Source organism: Pygoscelis adeliae, unplaced genomic scaffold (genome assembly GCF_000699105.1).
Source record: "Pygoscelis adeliae isolate BGI_AS28 unplaced genomic scaffold, ASM69910v1 Scaffold95, whole genome shotgun sequence".
Lineage (NCBI taxonomy): Eukaryota > Metazoa > Chordata > Aves > Sphenisciformes > Spheniscidae > Pygoscelis > Pygoscelis adeliae.
The window spans coordinates 2,098,858-2,111,683 of record NW_008824869.1 but is presented as its reverse complement, the minus strand read 5'-3'; the positions used below and the strand labels follow the sequence as shown (position 1 = coordinate 2,111,683).

Genomic DNA, 12,826 nt, shown 5'->3' with positions numbered 1-12,826 from the left:
AAGAGCGTGATGCTATTAAAATCACTTTCAATGCTAAGGGTTGCAATTAAGGAAGCCAGATGCAAGATTGAGCAACATTTCATGTTTTTTTGCAAGTGATTTCTAAAGATGTTCCACACACAATACAACCTGAGATCCATTGAGGACACCATACAATGGGCTTCAGTGGGAACTAAACGATAGATAATAAGTCATATTGGTATTCCACACAGAGCATACATCCTACATGTTACAGTCTCAGAAAACGTAGTATTAAAGCCTGTTTCCTAAGATGAAACAAAGCATTCAATAGTCAGACACAAAATGGAATTGTGAACTTTGTTGTGCAGTAGACCTTGCTGTTGGGTAGATATCGATTGATCCTATCCCGAGCTTCATCTGCTGCATGTTCCACTAGTGCCAGGACATGTTCTTCAGCAGTGCTATCTGTCAGGCTGCACGCATTTCCCTCAGGTTCAAATATGCAACTAAGAAAGAAGAGGAGTAGCTGTAGAAATTAAAAGCTAAAACAAAACAAAGGGCTGAATTCTGGGTTTGCTAAATAGAACAATCAGTCCCACTCCTCTCCCAGTGTCAGTCTACTTCAGCATTTAAGTGGAATTATAATCATATTATGAAACTGAAGTTTTGCAGCAGAAGCTGAGAACTACCAAACTACTGAACTTCAAAAATTTAATTGTTTCTGTACCTTGATGAAAATAAAGGAAAGTATTACAAAACAGAGATTGGGAGTAAAATTGCATTAATACAAGGTGAATGCTGTATGCGTCCTTAGTCTCCCACATGCACAAATATGCTATTTTCACAAATTCCAAATAGAAAGATGCAGAAAAGAAATTATGTGATGGGGGAATGGAGACTGTGTAACTCTAATCTGAGAAAAAAACCCAACAGGCTGCATTTATGAGGATTATGTCATTTAGTTGCTTGTAGAAGCAGGACACTGCTCCCAGTCTAACAGGGAGTCCTTTAATTCCTGTGTTTGTTAATATTGGCAATTAGTATCCCTAATCAGCATCAATCACACCATTCCTTCTCATTGAAATTACAGAATTTAACATTTATCTTTCAGTAGATCCCTTTTCATTAAAGCACCAAAACAGTAAAAACATAATAAATACGCATACTTAAGATGGAACAGGACATAGCTATTATATAAAATCAGAGGAAGGTAGTATTATAAGGGGAAGTGTGAAGATATAATAGGATATGGCAGTCTTCATTATATTATGTATTTAAAATAAACTTTGTACATCAAAATCTTTCAGGGCATTATATGGACATTAGACACTAGGGCCAAACACCTTAGGTACTGGGTAGAGCATCTCCTCACACCAAATCCATTTCTCTCTCCTGGGGTATCTTCTTCCATTTGCTTAGCTAAGAATTTCTCTCTGTATAGAGATTCAGATCCGATACACAAGAAAGTTTTGCTATTAAAGACAATAAAAACATCACAGGATCATACTATTATGAGACAAATGTGTTATACGATTTTTGTTTCATTGAAACTTTAAGAAAGGGTGTACACAGCAGGAAACTCCTCAACAACTGACACTTTCTATCACACTCTACAGAATACTTAATGGACAAGAATTTTGAGAGAGTGTTCAAAAGGTTGCAACATCCTGGACAAAATTTTCTAGAACTACTTAGAAATTAGGATGTCCAAGTGATCAAGTCACTTTTTAAACTACAGTATAGAGGTCTAAACTGCTTTAACACTTTGCAAACATTGACTTCAGCTCTTTCTCTAACTGTGAAATATGAAAGCAAAAATATCTGCTATTAGGTTCGATTCTCCCCCCAAAGTTCTTACTATACATCAAAAAGAATACTATCCATCCTACTGATGCCAAAATACAAGTGTTTAAAAAGTCAAGTTAACTAGAAAAACCAAATTAATTCCAACTACTAAAGTTACATAAACATTGAAAAGAACAGGAAAGTAAATTTATACCACATCTGATTGCAAGGAAACTGGTATCAGGATAAAATTAAAGTTCAGTTATTTTTAACTATCCGAACTGTATGTTAAGGTAGATATTAAAGACAGAGCAGTACTATATTGCTTGGCAGTCTCAATTTCTTGCTCTGTTAGCTATCTGTATTTGAAGATGAGCACACAAAAAGTGGCAAAGTACAAAGTTACTCCTGTAATGGAGTTTATGCAAGAATTAATCAGAAGAGAAAAATCTATTATTCTGGGCACCAAACCAAATCATCATATCTTTAAAAAAAACCCCAACCAACTAAACAAAAAACAAACCAGCACCCCCCCAATCAAGTCTTGTTTACAGAAAGGTACTTTCAGTTAATTCCTATACACAATCCATTAAACAAAGAACAATTTACACTTTGATAATTCTCCATGATACAGCAACAGATGCTTCTGTATGCTGACATTATAGAATAGTTCCAGCCAAAAAAATTACTCAGTTTAAAATTATTTTTGAAGATACATGTTGCAGTCTCCTATTTTCACAGAACAACTACATTAAAATACTACTTCTTCCATCAGACATTAAGCAGGATTACAAAAATGCTTCAAGTGTAACAAAACACATGTGGCTGATTAGAACTCTAAAGTTCACTTCTAACAAAAACGAGAGAGCATGAACTTGAAATAAGTTACATTTAACTTTTTTACTTTGGATGTTTAAGAAAGAAGCCTGCAGAACACATCTACATGATCAGATTATTTAAGACATGACTAGTAATGCTTTGTTAGTTTTATCCTCATAAAATTCCAGTTGATATAATAGAAAATAAAACCCTTTGACTAAAATTAGATTTTAGCTATAAAAACACATATTTGTGACACAGGGGTGCCTATTAGCTGATAGATAGCTACTGCACTAGCAATGTATTTTACAAAGAAGCTTAAAAAGATTTCAGTGGGAAGATGTTATCATCTGCTCTAGAAATAATCTCCTGTACCTCTATATCCTGCCAGATAAGACTAAAGTTAAATAATATCATTTACTTATCTGGGGCCACTTTGCCTTCCCAGAAAGATCCTGTAAGATTTTGATACAGTCAATTATTTTAGGAAAAAAAAAAAAAAGGACAAAATGCGAAAGGTATTTGTGGCTATGTTAAAAATGAAAGAACATTTCAAACCATCATGAGAAGAAACCACTCATTATTTAATACAGATAGAAAGAAGGATAAAAATATCTACATATACATTAACTTTATGTATTTAAAAGAATACGCAGTCATTCTTTTAATTGTTTGTTTCAACTTGGGAATCACTGGGTTATTAAACTACTTCTATAAATAAACAAAATACAATAAAATTGCCCATTTATCCTATGGACCACAAGGAGAAAGGCTCAATGGAGTTTTTTTCCTCGATTCTTTGCTGCTGTCTAATACTACAAAAGCTGCAACAAACCAGTAAGCATGCCCATTAAAACCTTTACCTAATAACTTCTTTATTTTGCTTTTTGGATTTCTTGGTAGTCTCTGCTTGTACAGGAACAACTTCAGGGACAGGTTCCTCAACTGCTGTGTCTTCATCACCCAAAAGAGCTGCCTGCTGAGAAAAATCCATGTCCTGCATAAACGACATGCTGCGCTTCAAAGCTAACAGCCGTTCCTAGAATCAGAAAGGACAGAGCGGCAGGGACTTAACCTTTCCCTCATAGCCAAGATGCTATGATAATGGGATGGGATGGGAATGGCCATGGCCTTATTTTGTTCTTAATGCCTCGTTTCCAATGGCGATGCAACATGATTTGGTCATGGTAGCATGGCATCAGAATTTCTGCAGCCCAACTATCAAGAGAGAAACAAACAAAAAAAAAACTGCATATGCAAAGACAACTGCCTGTTTTACACAAAACTTACCATAACTGCAACACATGCGCGCGCACACACACACACACACAGAGTAGCTCACTAAAATAACTTCATTTTACAAGCCAACAACTGTATTTGAGTAAAAAGTGTGTTTGCACGCACGCATCTGTGAAACCCTGAAACCTCCCCTACACCCACCACCTTCAAAAAAGAAAAGCTTTCTTGTTTATGCAGAACTAAAACTTAAATGAGATCTTGTTTTCAAAGTTTCAGAAGCAATATTTTACAGTTGGTTTTTATATACACGGATCTTAATTGCTTCCACTGAGGCCAGTGGAAGAAGCTCCTACAGACTTCAGTGGTGCAGATAAGGTTGAGAAATAAGGGTGTGGTTATAACAAGAGTGCTATCAAGCCCTTAAATACAGCAGCACTAACAGGCACTGCTATAATTAATCACAGATGGATGAAATAACATTTATCATTGTTATTAATTATGTTCCTTTTAAGTATGACAAAAAAAAAACCCAAAGAGTTTCTGCTTTTTGTTTCTAATAGGTCTCTTACTTTGCTCATCATCTTAAAGCCTGTGTGCAGTATCTTCTTGGCTAGCTTGTAGTAAACAGTATCTGGTCTGTTGTAAGTCATTGCATTATCACACATCAGTTTAAAATCTGCCTGTAAAATACAAAACAAAAGAACTGTTAAAATTTCGAACTCCTTTGTTAAATGACTGGAAGATACAATTCCATCATGGCAGCTCTGGGAAGAACACAATAATACTTTAGCAGCAGGCTCACAGAGCAAATGGAAGCCAAAAGGTAACAGAGTTGCAAAGGTTTGAGCCCTTTTTGCTTCTTCAAGATGCTCAGTTTTGTCTGGAATTGGCTTTTTGGTTATAAAAAACTCCAACAGCTTTTCCCTAAATGCCAAATGTAACATTTCCTCCTTATGCAAATGGACCAAACAGAAGAAATGGAGAAATTAATAGGACTGAGCCACGAAGGGAAGTACTTTTGGTGTTTTTCCCCCACCTTCTAAATCAGAATAGACTTGAGAAATAGTATGACATCAGAAAGATACAAAGTGTCTTACACATAATTTTAATTCTAGTAATTTGACTGCTTCTTCGGTCACTTGCACTAAAACAAAAAAGAAAAGAAAACTTCAAAGCATAAGAAACAGCCTTCTAGATGCTCATCACATGCAACAAAAGAACAGAACAGTCAAGCCTGATTTTGTCTTCTCCTTTGAATGGTTATCTGTCATACATAATTTCAAGTAATTTTTACTGATGCAAGTTCCCAAAACAAAGGTGCAACACACTCCACTGTAAACAGAACAAAAAAAATTTGCTGCAGATTGCAAAAGCTTTTTATAGGGTGCCTTTTTTCTAGTCACATGCTACTGATCTGTAGAGTAAAGCATAGAAAGCATTATTAGAAGCTCTATGAAACACTGAATTAAAAAGACATTATTATATGCCTCTGAAAATTTCTGAAGTTGGCAAATCAAGAACGAAGAATCATGTAGTAGTCTTTCCAGGCACTTCACAAATTAAACTGGCGTCTGATTTAAGAATATATTTTTCTCTCTTAATAACTTTTCAATATTTAAACAATGATCGCTCAAGCAATTAGGTTTCATTTATTCTGTAGACACAAATGCAAATGTTTTTTGTCCATAAGTCCACTATATTTGATGATGATGTGATTATGAGCAAAAGTGTATGCAAGCAGAATGGTATGCTTTTTGAAAAGTTAACCCACTGAGTTTACAGACCAGTGAATAGATTTGCCGAGACAAAGATTTTTGAAGGTTACTATTGTGATTGGACACAGAAGTCTTTAGAAAGACTTTCTCTGGCACCCAACATTTACAAAAAATAACATTGCCCTACTGCAATCCTGATCAGATTCTGTAAAAACAAAAAATTGTTTTATTTCCTGTTTCCATACAGGGATGTCAGAGCAGTGCTCTCCTAATCATTTAGTAGTTGTCATCAAGCCCATACTAAGCAAGTAGGTGAACAGAGTTACAATTGGTGGTCTGTGACTTTCCATAGCATTTAAGCCTTCTGCCTTCACTTAATGAGACCATCACAAAAACAGAAATTAAGAAGGTGACACGGAGGAGCGAACTATGAGCCAAGCAGATAAAGAAGCCCACGTGAGCTATACATCTAGCGATGGCCTTTGAAGTGCTGCAGAAAAGGACAGAGAAGAGTCTTTTGCTTGCCCAACTTTGAAGTAGACCCTTTTTTTGGCAAAACTGATGAGTTTTCTGCAGCAATTTCCCCTCTTCTAAATGCAGCAAATGGTTCTTGCAGATTCTACTCTTACATTATTTATTGACTTGTGACTAGCCTCAGCTAGTTATAATAATAGGTATATCAGAAATGAAAGATATCCCTTTGAGCAGGCCTTGTTTTAGAGGTCAAAAACCTATAAACTTCATTTCTGTATTACACAGAATTACAAAGGCATAAGTATAATTAGGTACACTCATATCTAGAACAGGAGTCCAACCTCTTTGTCACTGTAAGATGGACAGACTTCTAGCAACCATTTATTGCTCCACAGAGTATCAGCAGAAACCAAGTCCTTCAGAAAAAAAAGAATCTGTCAGTCTAAACAATACTGCAATTTTCATTTTTTATAGGTTGCTATCCTACCAGTTTCAGTATTACAGCCTTGCCTGTAACTAAATAGAGCCACAGAGCTCCCATTCAAACTTCCTTTTTAAGTTGCTCAGTAAGAGAAACCAGCAAGCCAACAGAATTTAGAGACCTGAAGGCACTGCTGACGGCAATGCAATTATGAATCTTTCTTTACTTTTTCCTATAGAATCTCTACACTTTTTTTGAAAAATAAAGCATACATAACAAAACAGAATAATCTTTGTGAAAGCACCTATAGGAAATATAAGCCATTCTTTGCTCACCTTGCTGGACCTTTCAAAAGAAGAAATTAACCCTGAGAAGCAAGCCAATGCTCTCTGACAAGTTTATTGTTATATCAACACCACTCTAGAAAACAACAGTACTGAAGGCAGTTAATAGAACTTCATGAATCAGTTAAAGAAAACTCTTTTCCTTTCAGGAGCTGGCAATACCACGAAAAGATTTCTTACTGCATTGTCTGTAAAACCACAAAGCATCCATTAAGGTATTACAGCAATAGCAATACACAAAATAGCTATGGCAAGTTGCCAATAAACTTGCCAAGTAAGTTTCTGCCAAAAGACCATTCCAAATGAAGTTATATGGAAAACAGGACAATTAAAGATAAAAAATATGTAGCTGTTATTGAATCTTATACAAAACGTTTCAGTATATCCACAGTTTTCTTGCAGACATGTCAAAATTGCCTTTTAAACAATCTAACAGGGTCTAGATTAAAAAAAAAAAAAAAAAGAAAAAAGGGAACTCCAGGTTTTTCAACCACTGAAGCCTTTGTGATAGCCTTACTCCTGCTTATGTCTAGCAGCATGAATTCCATAGAACTTTAGAGTATGTTCTTGGTTTCTACAGTAATTTGTAATAGAATCTGACAAATATAGAGCTTCACGGTGAGAAACAAAGCAAGAAACCCATTCTAACACACAGAATATACAAAAGTGCTCAGTTCTGAAAAAAGGCACATTAAAATAATTAATGTAAGAAAGGTTTCTACAGTTGAAAAGAATCTTCAGTTTCTTACTAAAGAGTTCTGAAATAACTAAATTTCTATCAATTCACCTTGAATTCAGTGACTGATTTGTATTCATTTGCTGCAATTTTTTCCTTCATCGTACCAAAATCCATGGGGTGCTTTATTATCATGGAATATCCAGGAGCAATGGCATCCGTGACTGGAAAAGCAAAAAACCCATGAGGATCTTTCCTAAAAATAAAAACAATACATTTAGATTTATATCAGCAAACAAAATGATCATTGTTTTTATACTACATGAATGGTACAAAAAGAATAGTACTACTCAAAAGAAAAAACACCAAAAGCATTCCATAAAACAGAAGCATATTTGAAAAATTTCCTGATACAGGAGAGAATTTTGCTTACAAACATGTAGACTTTTTGAAAGAGATTCAGCTAGTTCCTGAATTACTTAATTATTTCTTGTACACTTTCTGTGTCTCTGTTTACACACCAAATGGGTCACTGAGTAATAACCTCTTCAATTCTTCTTGTTCATGAGGTCCTCTAAAAATAACTACAGTGTTTAATATTTTCAATTAGTTCCAAATTCAGCTTATTGCTATGTATTAAAAAAGGAAAATGAAGTTTTTTGGTTGGTTGGTTTTAAAAACATGAGGTACAGGGTTAACATTTTATGGAAAACAATAAAATAAAAAGCCTCTCCAAATTAAGAGGATTATCAAGTAAGCAGATATAAACTTGCTTTGGTATCTGACAGAGGACACAGAATAAACAAAATTGCATGAGAACAGTTCAATCTTTTAAACTATTAAAAAATTCATAACTTTTTTAATTCCTAAACTAAGTTGTTAATATTTAATAAATTTATAATGGCAATGTATCCTCTGCCCAAAACACTTCCCTGCCAAAAGCTAGAATTACATAGTCGGTAATAATTTTCCTCAACTAATCTTTTAAAGCTACCAGGTCTGACATGGTTGCAAAGGTTAGCAAACATATTACAGCCAATTTTAGGCACTATTTTCAAACAGAAAACCAGGATAAGAAGTTGTAAAGTAACACATACAGATATGCATTAGACACTGTCAACACAGCTGTCGATACAATACACTTAATACCTTTGAAGCTGGCGAAGGAAGTGTTCTAGTAATTGCTGGATCGGTGTGCTCTCATTTTCAGCTGCAGTTTGAGACGGAAACACAGATAAGTGCAAAGAAACAGAATGTAGGTATATTTATTTAAAAATATAAATACCAGAGAGAAAAATCTTAACTACAAGTACAGCTTGTACTCATCTGAAGGTCAATGAGACATGGATTTCAAAGCAGACACACATCAAATCTCTAAGCATACAGTAACTATTTCTTCTCCTCTACTACTTACTGAGTTTTAATCACATTAAAAACTAGTAGACATTAAATCAGATGTAATGCTAAGTCTAGTAGTTGTAAGAAAATGTATTAATAAGGTGAAAGTAAGGTGTTATGTATTTTTACAGGAGAAGTGAAACTTCATTGCTCAAATACTGCAGTTGGGAAACCCACATTCTTACAACATGTTATCCGTGCAATTTTAATGGTTTCTTTACCATAACACCAATGCAATTAGCTTCTCTGAATCTTTTCCATCAAAAAGAAGAGTGATAAATAGATGCAGATTTGCTGGCAAGAGAGGTACTGATTACGATTTCACTTCCTGTACAGATTAAACAGTAAACACTACACATTAAATACCTGTTCCATGCACATACTTCAGAAAGACTGGCTTTAATGTGAAGTTTGAAAAACTAAAGAAGCAGCATGCTGAAATCTAGAATTAAAACTCCAACTCTTCATCATGATAATGAAGAGACATTTCCCTTCTTAACCATATAACCAAATTAACTCAATTTATATGCTTTAGAACAACATTTTCCAAGCAGATGAAAATAGAAGCCTCGTCAATATAGAGATCAGTTTTTCAAAGCTCCAGACTACCCAGAGACATAAAGCTTTGACCAGAAAGTTTCAGTTACCCCTATTAGGTCACCTTGACAGTTGATGGACACCATTCCTCAATTTAATGTGCAGTCATAATTAGAAAATTCCTCCGTAAATTACTTGACCAGTCAATGAGCAGTGTTCAAAAGACAAGACTCACAATATTCCTAAAGACCCAACTTTTTGCTACTAAGTTCCATTTCCAGACATATGTGTACTGACATCATGATGTATTTGAAAAGTCTTGGAAGTAAAAGTTTCCAGTGGATATTGTTGAGTTTTAACCATCAAGCAATGGCTGCAGGTTGAGAAAGCATGGCAAAATCTGAAGGGATTAAACATGCAGAAGTTACCACGCACAACTGATAAGTATTTTGGCTGGTGATGAGAATGAAAGAAGACTGGTAAATGAAAACTGGGGCGGAATATGGTCTTTAGAGACACCCTATCACAAATTACTGCTGTACTTTTGATGAAAATAGAGATACTAAAATTAAAACTCCACATAGGTTATAAAAAAAGACCGTAACAACTGCTAAGCAGTCTCCACAAGATTTTTTTCCCTTGAACTGAGCACAACTTAGTTTCAGACATTCTGACCATTGTTCTGTAAATGCTGAGGAAATGCTAAGGAGAAGGAATTAGGGGAACACTACACACAATAATACTTTTATACTAGCTTTTTTCTGCCAAGTAACAGGAGCCAGAGACAGATGTCCTTGGCAAGTTCGGTCACATGAAAACAAACCTACTAAAACCCAGAAGCACCAAGAGGAATATTGACTTTTAATAAAGTCTCTAGATTTCAGCAAATCCTCATGAAAATTCTACATTTTGGTACCTTTGATAAAAGCTTTGTTGTGAGTGCTTTTAAAAACACCCAAGATGATTTAGTTTTTCACACTGCTCACCTGGCTGAGTTCTGCATGCTCTGACAGGACGATCTGGAGGAGGTTCAACCTCCACTTTTTTCCCAGGATCAAAGTCGTCAGTTTCTCCTTCAGTGTCACACTGTTCTTTCTCCCTTTTCCTCTTTTTCTCTTCCTAGCGCAGCAGGAAGAAGACAGGTTTTAGAAGAACGTACTTGGAATGTGAAATCCCACATACCAAAAGGTAAGAGACAGTGATTTTCTGTTTGGAATACTCATTCTATATCTGAGCCATAATATGGTTTAAACAATAGTGCATACATTTTCATTGTCACTTTTTCAGTTTTCTTCTCCAGTTAAAACTAATACTGTTCACCTTTTGCTTCTTTGTATTTAATACACTACCGTTCTATCATTAGTTACTGTACTTTTACTGAAAAGAATGTTAAACTCTAAAGCTCTTTCTATGTAAAATTGCATAATAAGCTACACCAGAGAGTAAAGGAAGTTAATTTACTGTTCAGTAAAGATCAGTCTGTAGCTCTGCTTTGATCAATGTGTTTTTGCTGTTTGGTGCATTAAACAGGAATCAATAAAGTATGTGATAATTTAGGAAGCCTACAAAACAACCATAAGAAATACTCTGTAACAGTGGAGGCAATTAATGATCTCTTTCCTGAGCTTCAAAGCAAAGGCATGCCTGAGTCATTCCTATAATCTTACAGTCATTATTCTTGTTTGCACAGAAAAGCATACTTTCATTAACCTTCCTTTCATTAACCTTCCAGACTACAGTTCTGTTACTTATCTATCCGTTAGCTTCTTTTGCATGCACTAATAATGAAGTTCTGGGGAAAAAAAAATATCCAAATGACCACCCCCCCCCCCCAATTTAGCAAAGGCAAAAAAAATAATTTGATTTGATGCTGCAAGATCTTGTGTTAAAGACAGTTGTTTTGCTACATTTCAAGTCCCAGCCATACTGTTAACTGAAATATTTGAAAATGTTTGTACAAAGAAAATTTTCCACTATCTGCCCTGTATTCAAGAGCACCTGAATGGTCCTACAAGATATATCACTGCCTAACAAATAAATCAATTTGAAATGACAGATGTTAGCCATACACACATACAAAGAAGTACCGAAAAACTGTCATATGAGAATAGTAGAACTACACGACAGAAGAGAATTAAAAAAGCAGAAAGGTCAGAGAATCATTACTCAATGTAATGATTTAACAATATTTCACAAAAGAAATACTATTAAAATTAAATTGTACAGGTAACTGTGCCGTCAATGCCTTCTTGCTGATTTCAATCTAACTCTTTAAGGGTTCAGCACAGACAACTAAGGTGACCACACTATTTGCTACTAACAAAGCCTAGCATGCAGGTTATTTTAAACAAGAGCCAACAAGACTATTGTACCTCAGTACTCAACACATCAGATTTCAGAAAGCTGTTCTGAGTAAATACATCAATTTCAATGTCCAATAACTTGGCATATCTCAGGAACAGAAATGCAATCTAGATTTATTTGAAAAGCTGAAAATACCCTCCTCAAAGGGTAGCAAAACATGTTTCTGACCTGGCTGAAATAAAAAACATCCAACTTAAAATGGAAGTATTCATACTTACAGACAAAATAAACGGATATGAAAAACAAGCAGTTTCTCAAGAAACAAGCTTTTACTTTGTTCAAAAAATCATCACAGGGATATCTCTTTTAACTGGGAGAAATACACCAACACACACACAGGGGTTTTCTACGTTTGTGAAGTGCTGTCTCCAAACAATAAGCTTCTTACAACAGCGATTAAAAAAGGGTTCTGGTACTCTGCACCAGATTTTAGATCTGATAAGCAAGCGTGAAGACTGGTATGTCTGAATTCTAAAAATCACAGCTTACCTTTCTCTTTCTTCTTTCCTCATCATCTAGATGTTTTTCTTTTTCCTTCTCAGACTTTTTTTTCTTTTTTTTCTTCTTTTCTTTATGTCGTTCTCGCTCATGATCTGATCTGTCATCATAGTAACTAGAATCATGCCCTGACCCAGAAAGTTCCGTCACTTCACTTCCTCCAACTTTAAGCACCAGCTTTAGAGGTTTTTCCAAAGGCTTATCCACATAATCTAAATTAAAAAAGTAAAACATTTCATAAATGCACATGGAGGTGACAGCATGCACCAATTACTGATGCTTCTTCTAGAAATACTGTTAACAAGAATTTGCTACAGGTTGAGAATACATGCAATACATTTGGAGAGAAAAATAATAGCTAAGACTAACAAATCCAAGTTAAGAAACAGTTGCTCGACACATTTTACTCCATGATTTTCCACAAACCTGTAATGCATAAGGAACTAACTCCTCGGCTTTCCCTGAAAACTTCACAAGATCCTTGTCAGACTAAGATCCTTGTAAGGTGAAACCAAGTATCACTCCACCAGCGCAGTAACCGGAATCCATCAGTAACAGCTATACGAACCACGAAGATGCTTGGCCTCAACACCCG

General features: G+C 35.2%; 1 protein-coding gene across 1 annotated transcript in view; it reads right to left on the bottom strand.

Annotated features, from left to right (window-relative positions):
* The window catches only part of BRD9 (bromodomain containing 9), a 24,769-nt gene extending 12,428 nt beyond the window's left edge, over positions 1-12,341 (bottom strand). The window contains 7 exon segments of the mRNA XM_009324486.1: positions 335-467; positions 3,429-3,544; positions 4,374-4,484; positions 7,546-7,685; positions 8,584-8,644; positions 10,356-10,488; positions 12,223-12,341. Coding sequence (XP_009322761.1) covers positions 335-467; positions 3,429-3,544; positions 4,374-4,484; positions 7,546-7,685; positions 8,584-8,644; positions 10,356-10,488; positions 12,223-12,341 — 813 coding nt within the window.
* Between the last annotated feature and the right edge of the window lie 485 nt (positions 12,342-12,826).